General features: G+C 47.4%; 1 protein-coding gene across 3 annotated transcripts in view; it reads left to right on the plus strand.

Moving 5' to 3' along the window:
• CD99 (CD99 molecule (Xg blood group)) overlaps positions 1-15,165 on the plus strand; it is a 53,157-nt gene that overhangs the window by 33,850 nt on the left and 4,142 nt on the right. For 2 of the 3 annotated variants that reach the window (XM_055269662.2, XM_055269663.2), the window contains exons 7-8: positions 692-742; positions 4,031-4,144. In XM_055269662.2, coding sequence (XP_055125637.1) covers positions 692-742; positions 4,031-4,144 — 165 coding nt within the window. Of the gene's footprint in view, positions 1-691; positions 743-4,030; positions 4,145-11,132; positions 13,666-15,165 lie in introns of those variants that run through there. The other variant, XM_055269664.2, reaches the window with a different exon arrangement.

Genomic DNA, 15,165 nt, shown 5'->3' on the forward strand with positions numbered 1-15,165 from the left:
GCTTCAAGGATGTGGGAAGTAAAGGCTGCCCCGTAGAGGTTCGGTCCTGGGAGAAGAGTTCAGGGCCCAGGCAGCTGCCCCACTTTTCTGAGGGACAGGGCCTGTTGATTGGGCCCTTCTCAGCAGCTCCTCACGCATCCATTCACCTGTGTGTTCTTGCAAATAGCTAATGTTGTTTCAGCTTCGTTTTCTTAGGCTGTTTTCTATAATTTAAGGAATGTGAATATTAAAGCCCTGAGAATAGTGATAATGCCTGGGAGCACGGGTTCTCAGAGCACCCCTAGAGTGTAATAGGCAGCACCCCAGCTCTGTAGCTGGGTAACATGCACCCTTAGAGTGTAATAGGCAGCACCCCAGCTCTGTAGCTGGGTAACATGCACCCCTAGAGTGTAATAGGCAGCACCCCAGCTCTGTAGCTGGGTAACGTGCACCCCTAGAGTGTAATAGGCAGCACCCCAGCTCTGTAGCTGGGTAACATGCACCCCCATAGAGTATAACAGGCAGCACCCCAGCTATACAGCTGTGTAACGTGCACCCTTAGAGTGTAATAGTCAGGACCCCAGCTCTGTAGCTGGGTAACACGTACCCCCGTAGAGTGTAAGAAGCAGGACCCCAGCCTCTTCACGGTCCTGGCCGTGAATCTTTCCTTACCCCAAATCTTCCTGTTGCAGACATTGCTTTTGTCTTGCAGGAAAAGGAGGCAGTGATGGTGGAGGAAGCCACAGGAAAGAAGGGGAAGAGGGTAGGTGCACCTGGCTTCTGTCTTCTTGTCTCTCCCTCATGGTGTTGAGAAGGGGAAGCAGAATGTCTGAGAGTGGCGGACTGCACTGGCATCGGCCTCCTAAAGCTACTGGCAGGAGGCACGGGTGTTCTGTGCCAAGTGCTCCCAAGTGATGTAGCTGCAGAGGTCCCCCCAGCAAAGCAGCCCTGCTCCAGGTGCCCATGTGACCCGGATTTTATGTTTGGTCACCTGCCCACGATGCCCTGGCTGGCAATCTGACCGCTACATCACGCTTAGCCTTGTCCTTGAATTTACGAAAGCTCCTACACTCACCCTAGTGATCAGAAGCTTGTGACGCAGTATCCTCAGTTGCGCTTGGCCTTTGAGAACGTCAGTAACCACGTGGCGGGTGGAAATGTGGATCGCTCCCACCCTGGCTGTAACAGGCATTGCGTTCTCCATGGAAATGCCGGTGACGTATCTCCTGTCTCCTTTTTCATAACCTTTTCCCTTAGATGGGACAAGAAAATAATGACAGAAAGAATTCCTTTTAAAACGTAAAGAAAATAAAATGAGGTAAGAGAGAAAGAGAGAAGTAGGGAGGAAGAAAAGGAAGGAGGGAAGGAAAGAAGGAGGGATGGAGAGAGAGAAGGAAGGAGGAAAGAAGGGAAGGAAGGGAGGGAAGGAGAGAGGGAAGAAAGGAAAAGGGGGGGAAAAAGGAAGGGAGGAAGGAAAGGAAGGAAAAGAAGGGAGGGAAAAGAGGGAGGAAGGAAGGAAAGGAAAGAAGGAAGGAAGGGAGGAAGGACAAAGACAGGGAGGGAAAAGGAAGGGAGGAGGGAGGAAAGAAGGAAGGAAAGGAAGAAAGGAAGGAAGAAGAAGGAAGTGAAGGGAAAGAGGGAGGGAGAGAAGGGAGGGAGAGAAGGAAGGGAGGAAGGAAGGAAGGGGAAGGGAGGAAAGGAGGGAAGGAAAGGAGAGAGGGAAACAGAAGAAAAGGAGGAAAGGAAGGAAAGAGGGAAGGAGAGAGGAGAGACAGGAGAGAGGGAGGGGCGAGGACAATAGCTTTGTATTTTAGTATCAAATTCTCAGGGACTTTGCTTCTAGCAAAATGCCTGGTTTTAAGCAACTCCTTTGGCAGAAGAGATACTAATTTGGCCAAAGATTTTAACACCTGTTTGCCATTTTAATCACTGATAAAATGTGGATTCTTAAAATATGCAACGAATGTTTAGTGGAAAAAGAAAAGTGGGTAGTCTACCCTCGTTCTTGGCCTTCTAGAGAGTTAATGTCTAGTATGTCACTTCATCAGGGAGGGGTAGTTAAGCTTGAAAAATCTTTCCATGACATGACTGTGTCCTGCACATACTAAAGACTGGCCAAGTGAACACACCACCCACAGGCGATGTTTGGAGCCAGTGTTTTTGCTGAAAGTCAGACGATTCTCCTTCCCCGTTGTGGAGGGCGGAGAAGATTCTATCTGGAGAAGGGTCCTCTAAAGCTCACATCTGACATTTGGAATTAAGAATCTCTTCAATGGCCAGTCGCGGTGGCTCACGCCTGTCATCCCAGAACTTTGGGAGGCTAAGGCGGGAGGATTGCTTGAGGCCAAGAGTTCGAAACCAGCCTGGCCAACATGGTGAAACCCCTTTTCTACAAAAAATACAAAAATTAGGCCAGGTGTGGTGGCTCACACCTGTAATCCTAGCACTTCGGGAGGCCAAGGCGGGTGGATCACTTGAGGTCAGGAGTTCGAGACCAGCCTGGCCAACATGGTGAAACCCCATCTCTACAAAAAATACAAAAATTAGCCGGGCGTGTGGCATGCACCTGTAGTCCTAGCTACTCAGGAGGCACAAGAATTGCTTGAACCCAGGAAGCAGAGGCTGCAGTGAGCTGAAATAGTGCCACTGCACTCCAGCCTGGGTGACAAAGTAAGACTGCATTTCAAAAAAAAAAAAAACTAGCCAGGGGTGGTGGCACACATCTGTAATCCCAGCTACTCGGGAGGCTGAGGCAGGAGAACAGCTTGAACCTGGGACGCAGAGGTTGCAGTGAGCTGAGATCGCACCACTGCACTCCAGCCTGGGCAACAGAGCAAGACTCTGTCTCCCAAAAACAAAAAAGAATTATTGCTGGAATGACATTAAAAAAAAAAAAAAAAAGGCTGAGTGTGGTGGCTCATGCATGTAATCCCAGCATTTTGGGAGGCCTAGGCAGCAGGCAGGTTGCTTTAGGCTGCGAGTTCGAGATCAGACTGGGCAACATAGCAAGACCCCAATTCTATAAAACCACAGTAATTAACCAGGCATGGTGGTGCACACCTGTAGTCCCAGCTACTCGGAAGGCTGAAGTGGGAGGATCTTATGAGCCCAGGAGTTCAAGATTGCAGTGAGCTGTGATTACATCATTGCACTCCAGCCTGTTTGACAGAGCAAGAACCCATCTCAAAATAATACACAATAATAATAATTAATTAAATAGATAGAGATAGATTTAAAATGTTTGCATTGAAACCCAAAGCTGTCTTCAGGGGGTGAAAAAGGAGCATTCTAACGATACAAAATGCATTGGCAAATGCACCAAGCATTGCAGGTCTTTGTTTCTTTATCTTCTGCCCCTACCTGGGCTCTTTCCTCCAGGTTTGAAGTCCAGCTCTCTCTTTCTTTTTTGTTTTGTTTTGAGATGGTGAATTGCTCTGTCACCCAGGCTGGAGTGCAGTGGCACAATCTCAGCTCACTGCAACCTCTGCCTCCCGGGTTCAAGTGATTCTCTGGACTCAGCCTCCTGAGTAGCTGGGATTAAAGGCACCCACCAGTACTCCCGGCTAATTTTTGTATTTTTCATAGAGACAGGTTTTACCATGTTGACCAGGCTGGTCTCAAACTCCTGACCTCAGGCGATCCACCTGCCTTGGCCTCCCAAAGTGCTGGGATTACAGGCGTGAGCCACCGCGCCCAGCCCCAGCTCTCTCTTTCCATCTGTCTTCGTCTTTTTTTGTCTCTGCCTTGGTTCTGCTGAGCTTCTGCCCGTACCTCGCTGGCCTCTCTTCATGTCTCTTTTCTCCCGCTCCACTCCCTCCATGGTCCGACCAAGTCTGCCCAGCACAACTGGTGATGGGAGACTGTGCCTTGCTTTGCCTTTCCTTGTACCATTCTTGGCATGCTTCCTTTGCACATCGGTCAGCTCAGGCATCTGAGATGTTCTGAGGATCTTGGTGCTCTCAGACTGACTGTCTCTGCCAGCCACTGTCCCCTGGGATTTTCTCTGCACTGTGCGTGTCTCAATCATGATGCTGTGTGCTTCCTCCTGCAGCCGACGCCCCAGGTGTGATCCCCGGGATTGTGGGGGCTGTCGTCGTCGCCGTGGCTGGAGCCATCTCTAGCTTCATTGCTTACCAGAAAAAGAAGCTGTGCTTCAAAGAAAATGGTAAGTCTCGCTCCGCTGGTGCCTCTCCTTCATGCCTTGCTGATTGGAAAACTGTGCTTTCTTTAAAAGGCAGAAACCAAACTCGGGCTGGCACAAAACAGGTCCACGATGGCTGACGGTTCGTGAAACTGCTAAAACTCTGGAATCGAACCTTCTGGCTTTGATTCCAGGGCTGTTCTGCCTTGTGTTTGGTTGTGTGAAAGTTTACAAGTTCCTCACTGCCGCAGCGCTTGGGTTGTTTACGTCTACAAAGTGGGAAACGGTTGGTACATACGCTGCGGAATTGTTGCTGGGGTTAGAGACAGTCCTGCAGGAAAGCCCCTACAAGCTACCCTGCAGAGAGAGAGCAAAGGTGGAAGATACTTAGCTGTGATGATTTCTGCCCTGTTTTTCACAATCAATGTCATCATTAGGAGGAGAGCTGTGACCAGGGGGCCGCCACGGTGCTTTCTCCACCCAGGAGAGTTAAGTTAAAACCCAGCACAAGGCTGGACATGGTGGCTCACACCTGTAATCCCAGCACTTTGGGAGGCCAAGACGGGCGGATCACGAGGTCAGGAGGAGATCGAGACCATCCTGGCTAACATGGTGAAACCCCGTCTCTACTAAAAATACAAAAAATTAGCCGGGCGTGGTGGCATGCGCCTGTAGTCCCAGCTACTCGGAAGGCTGAGGCAGGAGAATGGTGTGAACCTGGGAGGCAGAGCTTGCAGTGAGCTGAGATCGTGCGACTGCACTCCAGCCTGGGCGACAGAGTGAGACTCCATCTCAAAAAACAAAACAAAACAAAACAAAAGCCAGCACAGCAGATTCCCTTTCTGTTAGTACCGAAAACCCACAGGCACCCAGGACCTGGGAAGTTTCTTGGATCGGGACTAAAATTTACAGGGGAATTAGGAGGAGGACGTACTCACCATTGCAGTCCTCCTAGGTCAGTCAGCAGGCTCTTTGGGACCTCGTATTCAAAAGTCCCTAAATCATTTAGGATCTGCTGTGAAGCTGGGAAGTAAGCCCTGCTATTTGGAACACAGCTAACGTGCATGCATCACTGGGCAGTTATATTTAGCTCTTGCTTTCCCTCTTGCATGACCAAGCATTGTGGTTTGCAGGGATCCCATCGACTGGGGACAGCTACTCTTATTTTTTATTTTTTATTTTCTTGAGACAGAGTTTCGCTCTGTTGCCCAGGCTGGAGTGCAGTGACGCAATCTCGGCTCACTGCAACCTCCACCCCGCCAGGTTCAAGTGATTCTCCTGCCTCAGCCTCCTGAGTAGCTGAGATTATAGGCACCTGCCACCACGCCCGGCTAATTTTTGTATTTTTAGTAGAGACGGGGTCTCACCATGTTGGCCAGGCTGGTCTCCAACTCCTCAGCTCAAGTGATCCACCCACCTTGGCCTCCCAGAGTCTTGGGATTATAGGCATGAGGCACCACATCCGGCCAACAGCTACTGTTTTATGGAGGAGCCCCTGGCATCCCTCATGCCTCTGGGTGTCTGAACTTCTCACCCTGCTTAGATCTTAAGTCCTTATTCATTCTTGGTCACTGATGTCATTCACCCAAAGCACTGCTTCCTGAAGATTTTAGAGGGATTCCTAGAACATTTGAATAGATGCTGGTGTGGACAAAGTTAGACTGTAGGGGTAGAGTTTCCCCGTCATCTCCCATCATTCCAGCATTTGACATCCACAAACATGATTTAGAGCGTGAATTGGAGAGTCCTAAACAGCTTTCGGATCTCAAGACTTTAAATGAGCTGCTCGTGTTTATTTCCCCGTTCTTGCTGTGGGGTTTTGGGCGGTGTGTGGAAGACAATTGCCTCCTACCTGGTGGACGGACTAGTGGAAAATGGTGTTTGGTTGATTGTTTTTTTTTTTTTTTTTTTGAGATGGAGTCTCACTCTGTCACCCAGGCTGGAATGCAATGGCTCCATCTTGGCTCACTGCAACCTCCACCTCCCGGGTTCTCCTGCCTCAGCCTCCCGAGTAGCTGGGATTACAGATGTGCACCACCACGCACGGCTAATTTTTGTTTTTTTTTTAGTAGAGATGGAGTTTCATCATGTTGGTCAGGCTGGTCTCGAACTCCTGACCTTAGATGATCCACCCGCCTTGACCTCCCAAAGTGCTGGGATTGCAGGCGTGAGCCACGGTGCCCAGCTGGTGTTTGGTTGATTGAATGGCAGTGTTGAGCGGGACCCAAATGGACAGATGACCACATTCAAGGAGATGCCTATAAGAGACCTACGATTAGAACCACGTTGGAAAAAAGCAAACAGCAAAACATTCTTCTCCCCTCTTGCTTCTCCTCCAAGTAGCGGAGAGGTTAAAACAGTAGGGACTCAATGGAAGGGAATTTGTGTTTGCTTTTCAATGACATTTCTTTTTCTTTTCTGAAACTGTTCAACTCACAGCGTAATATTCAACCAAGAGATCAGGAAGGCTTGTTTGCCAGGACAGAGTGTGTAATATTCTAGATATTGTATTTCAAACTCTCTGGCTCCTTTTTTTTTTGAGACGGAGTCTCGCTCTGTTGCCCAGAATGGAGTGCAGTGGTGCAATCTTGGCTCACTGCAACCTCTGCCTCCCGGGTTCAAGCAATTCTCCTGCCTCAGCCTCCAAAGTAGCTGGAATTACAGGTGCGTATCACCACACCTGGCTAATTTTTGTATTTTTAGTAGAGATGGGGTTTCACCATGTTGGACACTCCTGACCTCAGGTGATCCCCCCACCTTGGCTTCCCAAAGTGCTGGGATTATAGGCGTGAGTCAAAGCACCCAGCCTCTTTTTTAGAATCCCAGACAATTGTTGAACGCTTTTGCATTAAACTATGAAATCTCTGATTGATGATTCTCTGAAAATCTTTAGGTCAACCCAAATTGGATTCATGAGTTGCAAAGGATGTTTATTACCTTGTGCGTGCAGACGTAGGAACTTTTGGGATCTTGTAATGCTATTTCATATTCACATCCTGTATTAGTCTGTTTTCACACTGCTATGAAGAACTGCCTAAGACTGGATAATTCATGAAGGAAAGAGGTTTAATTGATTCATAGTTCAGCATGGCCAGGGAGGCCTCGGGAAACTTACAGTCATGGCAGAAGGGGACATAAGGCACCATCCCATTATCATGAGAACAGCACGGGGGAACCTTCGCTATGATTCAGCGACCCCCACCTGGTCTCTCCCTGGACATGTGGGAATTATGGGAATTACACTTCAAGATGAGATTTGGGTGGGGACACAGAGGCTCACCATATCACATCCGAAGACACACAAACTTGGGAAAGCACCCAGGAGGCTTAATAGACTTGATTTTGTCAAAAATTTGGAAATAGAATTGGGAAAAGGAAAACCAACTTTTCCTCTACCTTCTCTGCCCCCTGACCCCTGGGTCTTGGTCTTGGGTGGAAGCATTACCTTTTTTCATTGCAGGAGGTGGGGCAGGCATGAACAATGAAAGCTCTCACTGGGTAGAAACAATTTTCCTAGATTTTTCAAGAACAAAAGCAAATGTGTCCCGGCGTGGTGGCCCACACCTGTAATCCCAGCGCTTTGGGAGTCCGAGGAAAGAGGATTGCTTGAGCCCAGGAGTTCAAGATAAACCTGGGCAACATAGCAAAACCTCATCTCTACAAAAAATGTGAAAACTTAGTTGGGCGTGCTTGTGCCTGCCTGTGGTCCCAACTACTCTGGAGGCTGAGGTGTGAGGATTGCTTGAGCCCAGGAATTGGAGGCTGCAGTAAGCCATGTTTGCAACACTGCACTCCAGCCTGGACGACAGACAGAGACCCTGTCTCTAGATAAAAAATAAAAATAACTTTTTTTTTGTTTGTTTGTTTGTTTTTGAGATGGAGTCTCGCTCTGTCACCCAGGCTGGAGTGCAATGGTGCCATCTCGGCTCACTGCAGCCTCCGCCTCCCAGGTTCAAGTGACTCTCCCGCCTCAGCCTCCCGAGCAGCTGGGACTACAGGCGCATGCCACCACGCCCAGTTAATTTTTCATATTTTTAGTAGAGACGGGGTTTCACCGTGTTAGCCAGGATGGTCTTGATCTCCTGATCTTGTGATCCGCCCGCCTCGGCCTCCCAAAGTGCTGGAATTACAGGCATGAGCCACCGCGCCCGGCCCCCAAAATGATGTTTTTTAAAAAAGCATCCATTCTAAAGAATTGGCTTAGGGCAGTCCAAGATTCACTTTATACTACTGAGATGCTATAGGCTAATTTTCTTCTAATATTTTCAAAAGTCTTTTATTCTGATGCCAAACTAACAGAAGGTCCAACTTTCAATTCCTGCTTTGCTTTCTAGTTGTCTGGGGATTGATTTTCTTGGCCTTTTGTAAATGCACAAAACAAAGGGCCAAAAAGAAAATAAAGCATAACAAGAGAAGCAAGAGATGGTGAAACCCCGACTCTACTAAAAATACAAAAATTAGGTGAGCATGGTGGCGGGCACCTGTAATCCCAGCTACTGGGGAGGCTGAAGCAGGGAATTGCTTGAACCCGGGAGGCAGAGGTTGCAGTGAGTCAAGATTGTGCCACTGCACTCCAGCCTGGACAACAGAGCGAGACTCTGTCTCAAAAAAAAAAAGAAAAAGAAAGAAAAAGAAAATGAAAACAAGGCACTATTCTATAAATACCAAGACCCTACCTCAAAAGAGGACCTTTCCAGCTGCATCCCACTCACAGCTTGGTTTTTATAACTGAATTATAAAATGAGTTTAATGTTTATCTCAGTGACATGGTTTTGTTAGTAGACATGGAATTGCAATGTAGGATCGAGTTATCCAGAAGACGAAAGATGTCAGAGCCCTCAGCCTCTGGCAGGATTTCGCTTTATGGGTTCAATTTCCGGGATGGTGATTTTGAGATCTGGCAACCCCATAGGTTCATGGGGAGCTTGGAGATTTCATAAGAAGGATATGAGTATACCATGCCCTGGTCCTTCAAGAAACCATGGGCCAGGCGCAGTGGCTCATGCCTGTCATCCCAGCACTTTGGGAGGCCAAGGCGGGTGGATCACCTGAGGTCAGGAGTTTGAGACCGTCCTGGCCAACATGGTGAAACCCCGGCTCTACTAAAAATACAAAAATTAGCCAGGCGTGGTGGTGCACACATGTAATTCCAGGTACTCGGGAGGCTGAGGCAGGAGAATCACTTGAACCCAGGAGGCAGAGTTGCAATGAGCCGAGATCGAGCCACTGCACTCCAGCCTGGGGACAAGAGTGAGACTTTGTCTCAAAAAAAAAAAAAAAAAAGAAAAGAAAAGAAAAAAGAAACCATGCCCAGTTTTGGGGATACTGTTATTCTACCAGACAGGCTTATTTTCCGGGACTGTGTCATTGCATTGAAATTTGTGGTGTTTGTTAAATTTGTATTAGAATTAGTCCCAGGTGAGTGGGTACATAGGTGAGTCTTCCGCATCTTTCCAACAAGGAGATGCCTTCATCAAATCCTGTGACTGGATATAGTTTGACTGAGAAGCTTCGCAGTGTTATATTTTGGGGTTCACAGATTAGAAACTCCTTGTGGAATCAGATGGCTCTGTCTGTTGTAGGTTGGTGCAAAAGTAACTGCAGTTTATGCCATTAAAAGTAATAGCAACATAGCAAGACCTCGTGTCTACAAAAAATGTAAAAAAAAAAATAGCTGAGTGTGGTGGCTCCCGGCTAATTTTTTACCTTTTTTTGTAGAGACAGTCTTGCTATGTTGCCATTACTTTTAATGGCAAAAACCACAATTACTTTTGCACCAACCTCCCTTCCTCCCTTCCTACAGATTTGAATTTGTGGTGCTTGGGCTTCTCCTGATTTTTGTCCACGTTGATATGAAGGGGCCTGTTTAAGCTGCTTCTCTCATGCACTCGAGATCTGTGACTTTGCATCTGGGTGTGTTGGCTTTGCAGAGGACCTGGCTCAGACCACTAACCGCACGGAGCCTGACTGCTTCCCACAGAGCCCAGCTTCCGTGGCTGGCACGGGGTGTTCAGGACGCTGTCGTTTGGCTGTGGTGGCTGGTCCTGCCGCTCTGTTTACCAGGGTCCTGGGCTCACAGTGGGTTTCTTGAGGCTTTGGCAAGATGGGCGATTGGCTCTCCCTGTCTCCTTCTTTCTCTTTCTTCTTCTCTGCCTTTCTTCCTTCCCTCCTCCTTTCTTCCCCCCACCTTCTTTTCTCTCTTCCTTCCCTGCTTTTCTCTTTCTTCCTTTGCCCTCAGTTCTCCCTCTCTCTTTTTCATTCTTTCTTGAACTCTCCCTCTTTCTTCCTCCCTCCCTTCCATCCATTCTTTTCCTCCTTTTTTCCTTTTTCTCTCTTCCTTTTCTCTGTCTTCCTTTCTTCCTTCTCTTTTCTTCTTACGTGCCTCTTTTTTTCTCTCTTCCTTTCTTCCTTTCCTTCCATCCCTCCCTCCTTCTTTCCTTTTTCCTCCCTCCATCCCTGCCTCCTTTCCTTCCTTCCTTTCTTTTTTTCTCTCTATTCTTTCTGTCTCTCTTCATCCATCTCTCCTTTTCTTACATGTCTCTTTCCTTCCTTCTTTCTTCTCTCCCTCCTTCCCTCCTTCCCTCTCTCCTTCTCTTCCTCCCTCCCTCCCTCATTTCCTTCCTCCCTGCTTCACTTCTTCCTCCCTCTCTTCTTCCATACCTCCCTGCTTCCTTTTTTCCAACCTCCTTCCCTCCTCGTTCCTTCCCTCTCTTTCTGCCTTCCTCCCTTCCTCCCTCTTTCCCCCCATCCCTCCTTCCTTCTTCTCTCCTGCTCTCCCTGTTCCCTGCCTCCCTCCCTGCCTTCCTCTGTCTCTCCCTTCCTCCACTCCTTAATTTTGGTTTCCACTTCCCACTCTCACACTTTGAGCCTCTATCCCGTTACTTCCTTGCTCAGAGCAGCTCTCTCTAACACTTCCCTGCTGCTGGGATCCCCAGTGCACAGCAAAAGCAGACCCAGCACCAGTTTACTTTTTTTATTATTATTTTTTGTCTTTTTCAACCTTCCATTTCAGATGGCTGAAGACCTAGGGGTGAGCAGAGAACCCAGCCCAGGCCTGCGGAGCGTCCTGACCGTAATCGTTTTATCTGCTAAGACGCAGCCTTAAAGCAAACCCTTCCATCTACCGCTCCCCTCACCCTGCTGGCAAATTCCCACCATGATGGGATTCTCAATCACATGGCAGATTCTCTGCCTTCAGTTCCATATGCTTTTGCCTTTCTTGATGCACAGAAGCTCATTATAGCAAATCATATTTCTGCATAAGAGCTTCAGAAAATGAAGAGAAATGCAGATATTTTCTTTTAAATGGAAATCTAACAGAAACGGGGCAGTGACTTCCATGTTTTAATGAGTTTTGTCCCTAAGTCCATCCCTGCCAAGGGAACAAACGGGCCCGGGGTGGCCACCCTCTTCCCTGCAGTGTCCTAGGTTAAGCTCACTCACGTCCTAAGGATTTGACCTTCCAGGTCATGCATGGGTTTTTAAATCTTCAACCTTTTCAGCCCTTGGCTTGCATTTCTCACTGCACTTCCTATGAAGTGGTTCTTAACTCTTTCTGTGATCAGTGTTCCAAACAGGTGCACATCTTAGTTCCTAGAAAAACAAAATTCATATGTTGAGGAATCACCTAAACATCTCCTGATCTTCACACTCTAAGGCCTGTTGGGAATTGGTGGGTGGTCAGGTGCCTATTCACACATTTGAGCACAGAGCCTCTGCGGGTGCCTTCCTTGGATTCTCTCATGTCCCTGAAACACACAAATTGTACCTGGATTTTCCTTCCATTTCCAAAGTCCACCAACTTGTTCTTCAGTGTAATTGATTTTAACTTTTTTTCTTTCTTTTACTTTTCTTATTTCTTTTTTTCTTTCTTTTCATTTTTTCTTACTTCTTTTCCTTCTATTTATTTTACTTTTCTTATTTGTTATATGTTATTTCTTTTTCTTTTCTTACTTTTCTTCTTTTTTCATTTTTCTTTTTTCTTTTTTTGAATTGGAGTCTCACTCTGTTGCCCAGGCTGGAATGCAATGGTGCAATCTTGGCTCACTGCAGCCTCCACCTCCTGGGTTCAAGCGATTCTCCTGCCTCAGCCTCCCGAGTAGCTGGGACTACAGGCGCACACCACCACACCCAGCTAATTTTTGTATTTTTAGTGGAGACGGGGTTTCTCCATGTTGGCCAGGCTGGTCTTGAACTTCTGACCTCAGGTGATCTGCCTGCCTCAGCCTTCCAAAGTGCTGGGATTACAGGTGTGAGCCACTGTGCCTGGCCCTTTTTCTTTTTTCTTATTTTTTTTTCTCATTTCTTTTTTCTTATTTGTTTTCCTCTTTTTTTTTTTGAGACGGAGTTTCACTCTTGTTGCCCAGGCTGGAGTGCAATGGCACGATCTTGGCTCACCGCAACCTCCGCCTCCCAGGTTCAAGCAATTCTCCTGCCTCAGCCTCCCTAGTAGCTGGGATTATAGGCATGTGCCACCACGCCTGGCTAATTTTGTATTTTTAGTAGAGACAATGTTTCTCCATGTTGGTCAGGCTGGTCTCGAACTCCTGACCTCAGGTGATCCGCCCGCCTCGGCCTTCCAAAGTGCTGGGATTACAGGCGTGAGCCACCGCACCCGGCCTGCTTTTTCTTTTTATCTTATTTCTTTTACTTATTTTTCTGTTTTTACTTTTATTTCTTCTCTGTTTTTCTTCATTCTTTTCCTCTTATTTCTTTGACTTTTCTGATTTTTTTTCTTATTTTCCTTTTTTTCATATTCCTTTTAATTTTTTCTTACTTCTTTTACTTTTCTTATTTGCCCTCTTGTGGAAATGAGGCACAGCCTCCCTTATGATTGAGCCGTAGTTCTAGCTGAGCACGGATGGTTTGATCCTCCTCTGTTGGGGCACTGTATGGTGTGAGGGCACAAAACCTTGACCCACATGGGTCTGGTCACCTTCTCACAGAGGTCACCTTTACAGCCCCCTACTCTTTGAAGGATGTGTCCCAAGGTGTCTCAAGTCTGATGCAATGAAAGCTGCCCCCCAGTGACCACAGGACTGAGTCCAGAATGTCCTGCATGTTTCCCAGAGTGTCTGTCCTAACACTGCTTAAAGATTAGCCACTGCTAGACAGTAATCCTCAGATGTATGGTCTCAGGATTGGCCCCAAGTGCATGGTGTGTGTGTGTATAAATATATCTTCACAAAGCATAGGGACCCATTTCCCATAGGAAACCATTGCTTTGCTTAATGGTTCTAATAGCTACAGATGATTTCTAGCCTGAAAGAAAAGCACCACGAATTGTTTGAAGTTGACTTGTCAGATGTGGTGTGCTTGGTCTAAGTTTTGACAGGAAGGGTACATGGGTGGGGGTGTACAGAGCATCTCATGAGACCAGTTCTCCTCCTGAGAGGTCCGTGATGTTGGAACTGTTGCCCCAGATGGACTTTGCCCTTGTGAGACTTTATACTTTTCAATGGACTTTTCCCCTCTTTAAAACTTGCCAGCTTTTATGTAGTGTTTTATAAAATTACAGCAATAAAAAGAATATCTTTTATGCTTTTTAACCAATGAAGGGAGAGGGAGAAATTATTTGTCCTCTGAAATGAATGCAGGTTTTCAATTTCTAGCCAGGACAGTTTGCTGCAAAATGCACCCGTGTTGACAACTTGCCACTGGCAGAACAAATGACGTTTGTGGTGAACATTTCCGGATCGTTTCAAATGTTTTTCTCTTTGGGGGGTTTTCATCTCTTTTTCTTAAATCAAAGAATTTGGCCTCTTCATGTGGGAGTCATTTAGTGGTTAGGGGAGAACAGTTGAAACTGTGGAGTTCACGTAGTAAAACTGGCGAGGCTGTCATTGCTGCTGTCATTAAAAGTTACGCTGCTGGCTCGGCACAGTGGCTCACGCCTGTAATCCCAGCATTTTGGGAGGCCGAGGCAGGCAGATCACGAGGTCAGGAGATCGAGACCATCCTGGCTAACACGGTGAAACCCCGTCTCTACTAAAAATACAAAAAATTAGCTGGGCATGGTGGCGGGCGCCTGTAGTCCCAACTACTTGGGAGGCTGAGGCAGGAGAATAACGTGAACCCTGGAGGCGGAGGTTGCAGTGAGCCAAGATCGCGCCACTGTGTTCCAGCCTGGGCGACAGAGCAAGACTCTGTCTCAAAAAGAAAAAAAAAAAAAAAGTTACGCTCCTGCACCATACAGACGTGTTCCTTTACGAAGGCATTTGAACCACAGATGGGGCCGTTTTACAAACAGCACGGTCTTTGTGAGTGGGAAACGCATGGCCACAGATTGGATGAGCTTCTGCTGCTTCCCTTTGTGTTGAAAACGTGGGTGTTCCTTCACCCAACACTGGAAATAAATAAATACCTATTGATCTGTGCATCTCTTACGCGTTTCCAATTCTGTTGGCTTATGCTGTGGGTCCATAAAGAAGCGACACCGACAACATTTGGGGAGTCGACCCTGTTTGCATTGCGGCATGTTTGAAACATTTTTTAATGGAAATTTGGGAATAGAGGGCCGGGCGCGGTGGCTCAGTCCTGTAATCCCAGTACTTTGAGGGCCGAGGTGGGCAGATTACAGGGTCAGGAGATCAAGACCATCCTGGCTAACACGGTGGAACCCCATCTCTACTAAAAATACAAAAAATTAGCCAGGCGTGGTGGTGCATACCTGAAATCGCAGCTACTCTGGAGGCTGAGGCAGGAGAATCGCTTGAACCCGGGAGGCGGAGGTTATAGTGAGCTGAGATGGCGCCACTGCACTCCAGCCTGGGTGACAGAGCGAGACTGTCTCAAAAAAAAAATAATAATAATAAATAAATTAAAAAAGAAATTTGGGAATAGAAACAAGACTGGGAAAAAATGCTGGAGGAGGAAGAAAACCGGGTACACAAGACCCCTTGGCTGTCTTGTCCTTTGACGGCTAGGGCAGCTCTTAGTGGTCTGAGTCCTCACTCACCTCTCTGCATTCTGAGGGAGGTAGAAGGGGGGACAGGAGAGCCAATTCAACCTGAGAAGGATGATCGGTGGAGGTGGGTAAAGGAAGA

The sequence above is a fragment of the Symphalangus syndactylus genome, chromosome Y (genome assembly GCF_028878055.3).
Source record: "Symphalangus syndactylus isolate Jambi chromosome Y, NHGRI_mSymSyn1-v2.1_pri, whole genome shotgun sequence".
In the NCBI taxonomy this organism is placed as follows: Eukaryota; Metazoa; Chordata; class Mammalia; order Primates; family Hylobatidae; genus Symphalangus; species Symphalangus syndactylus.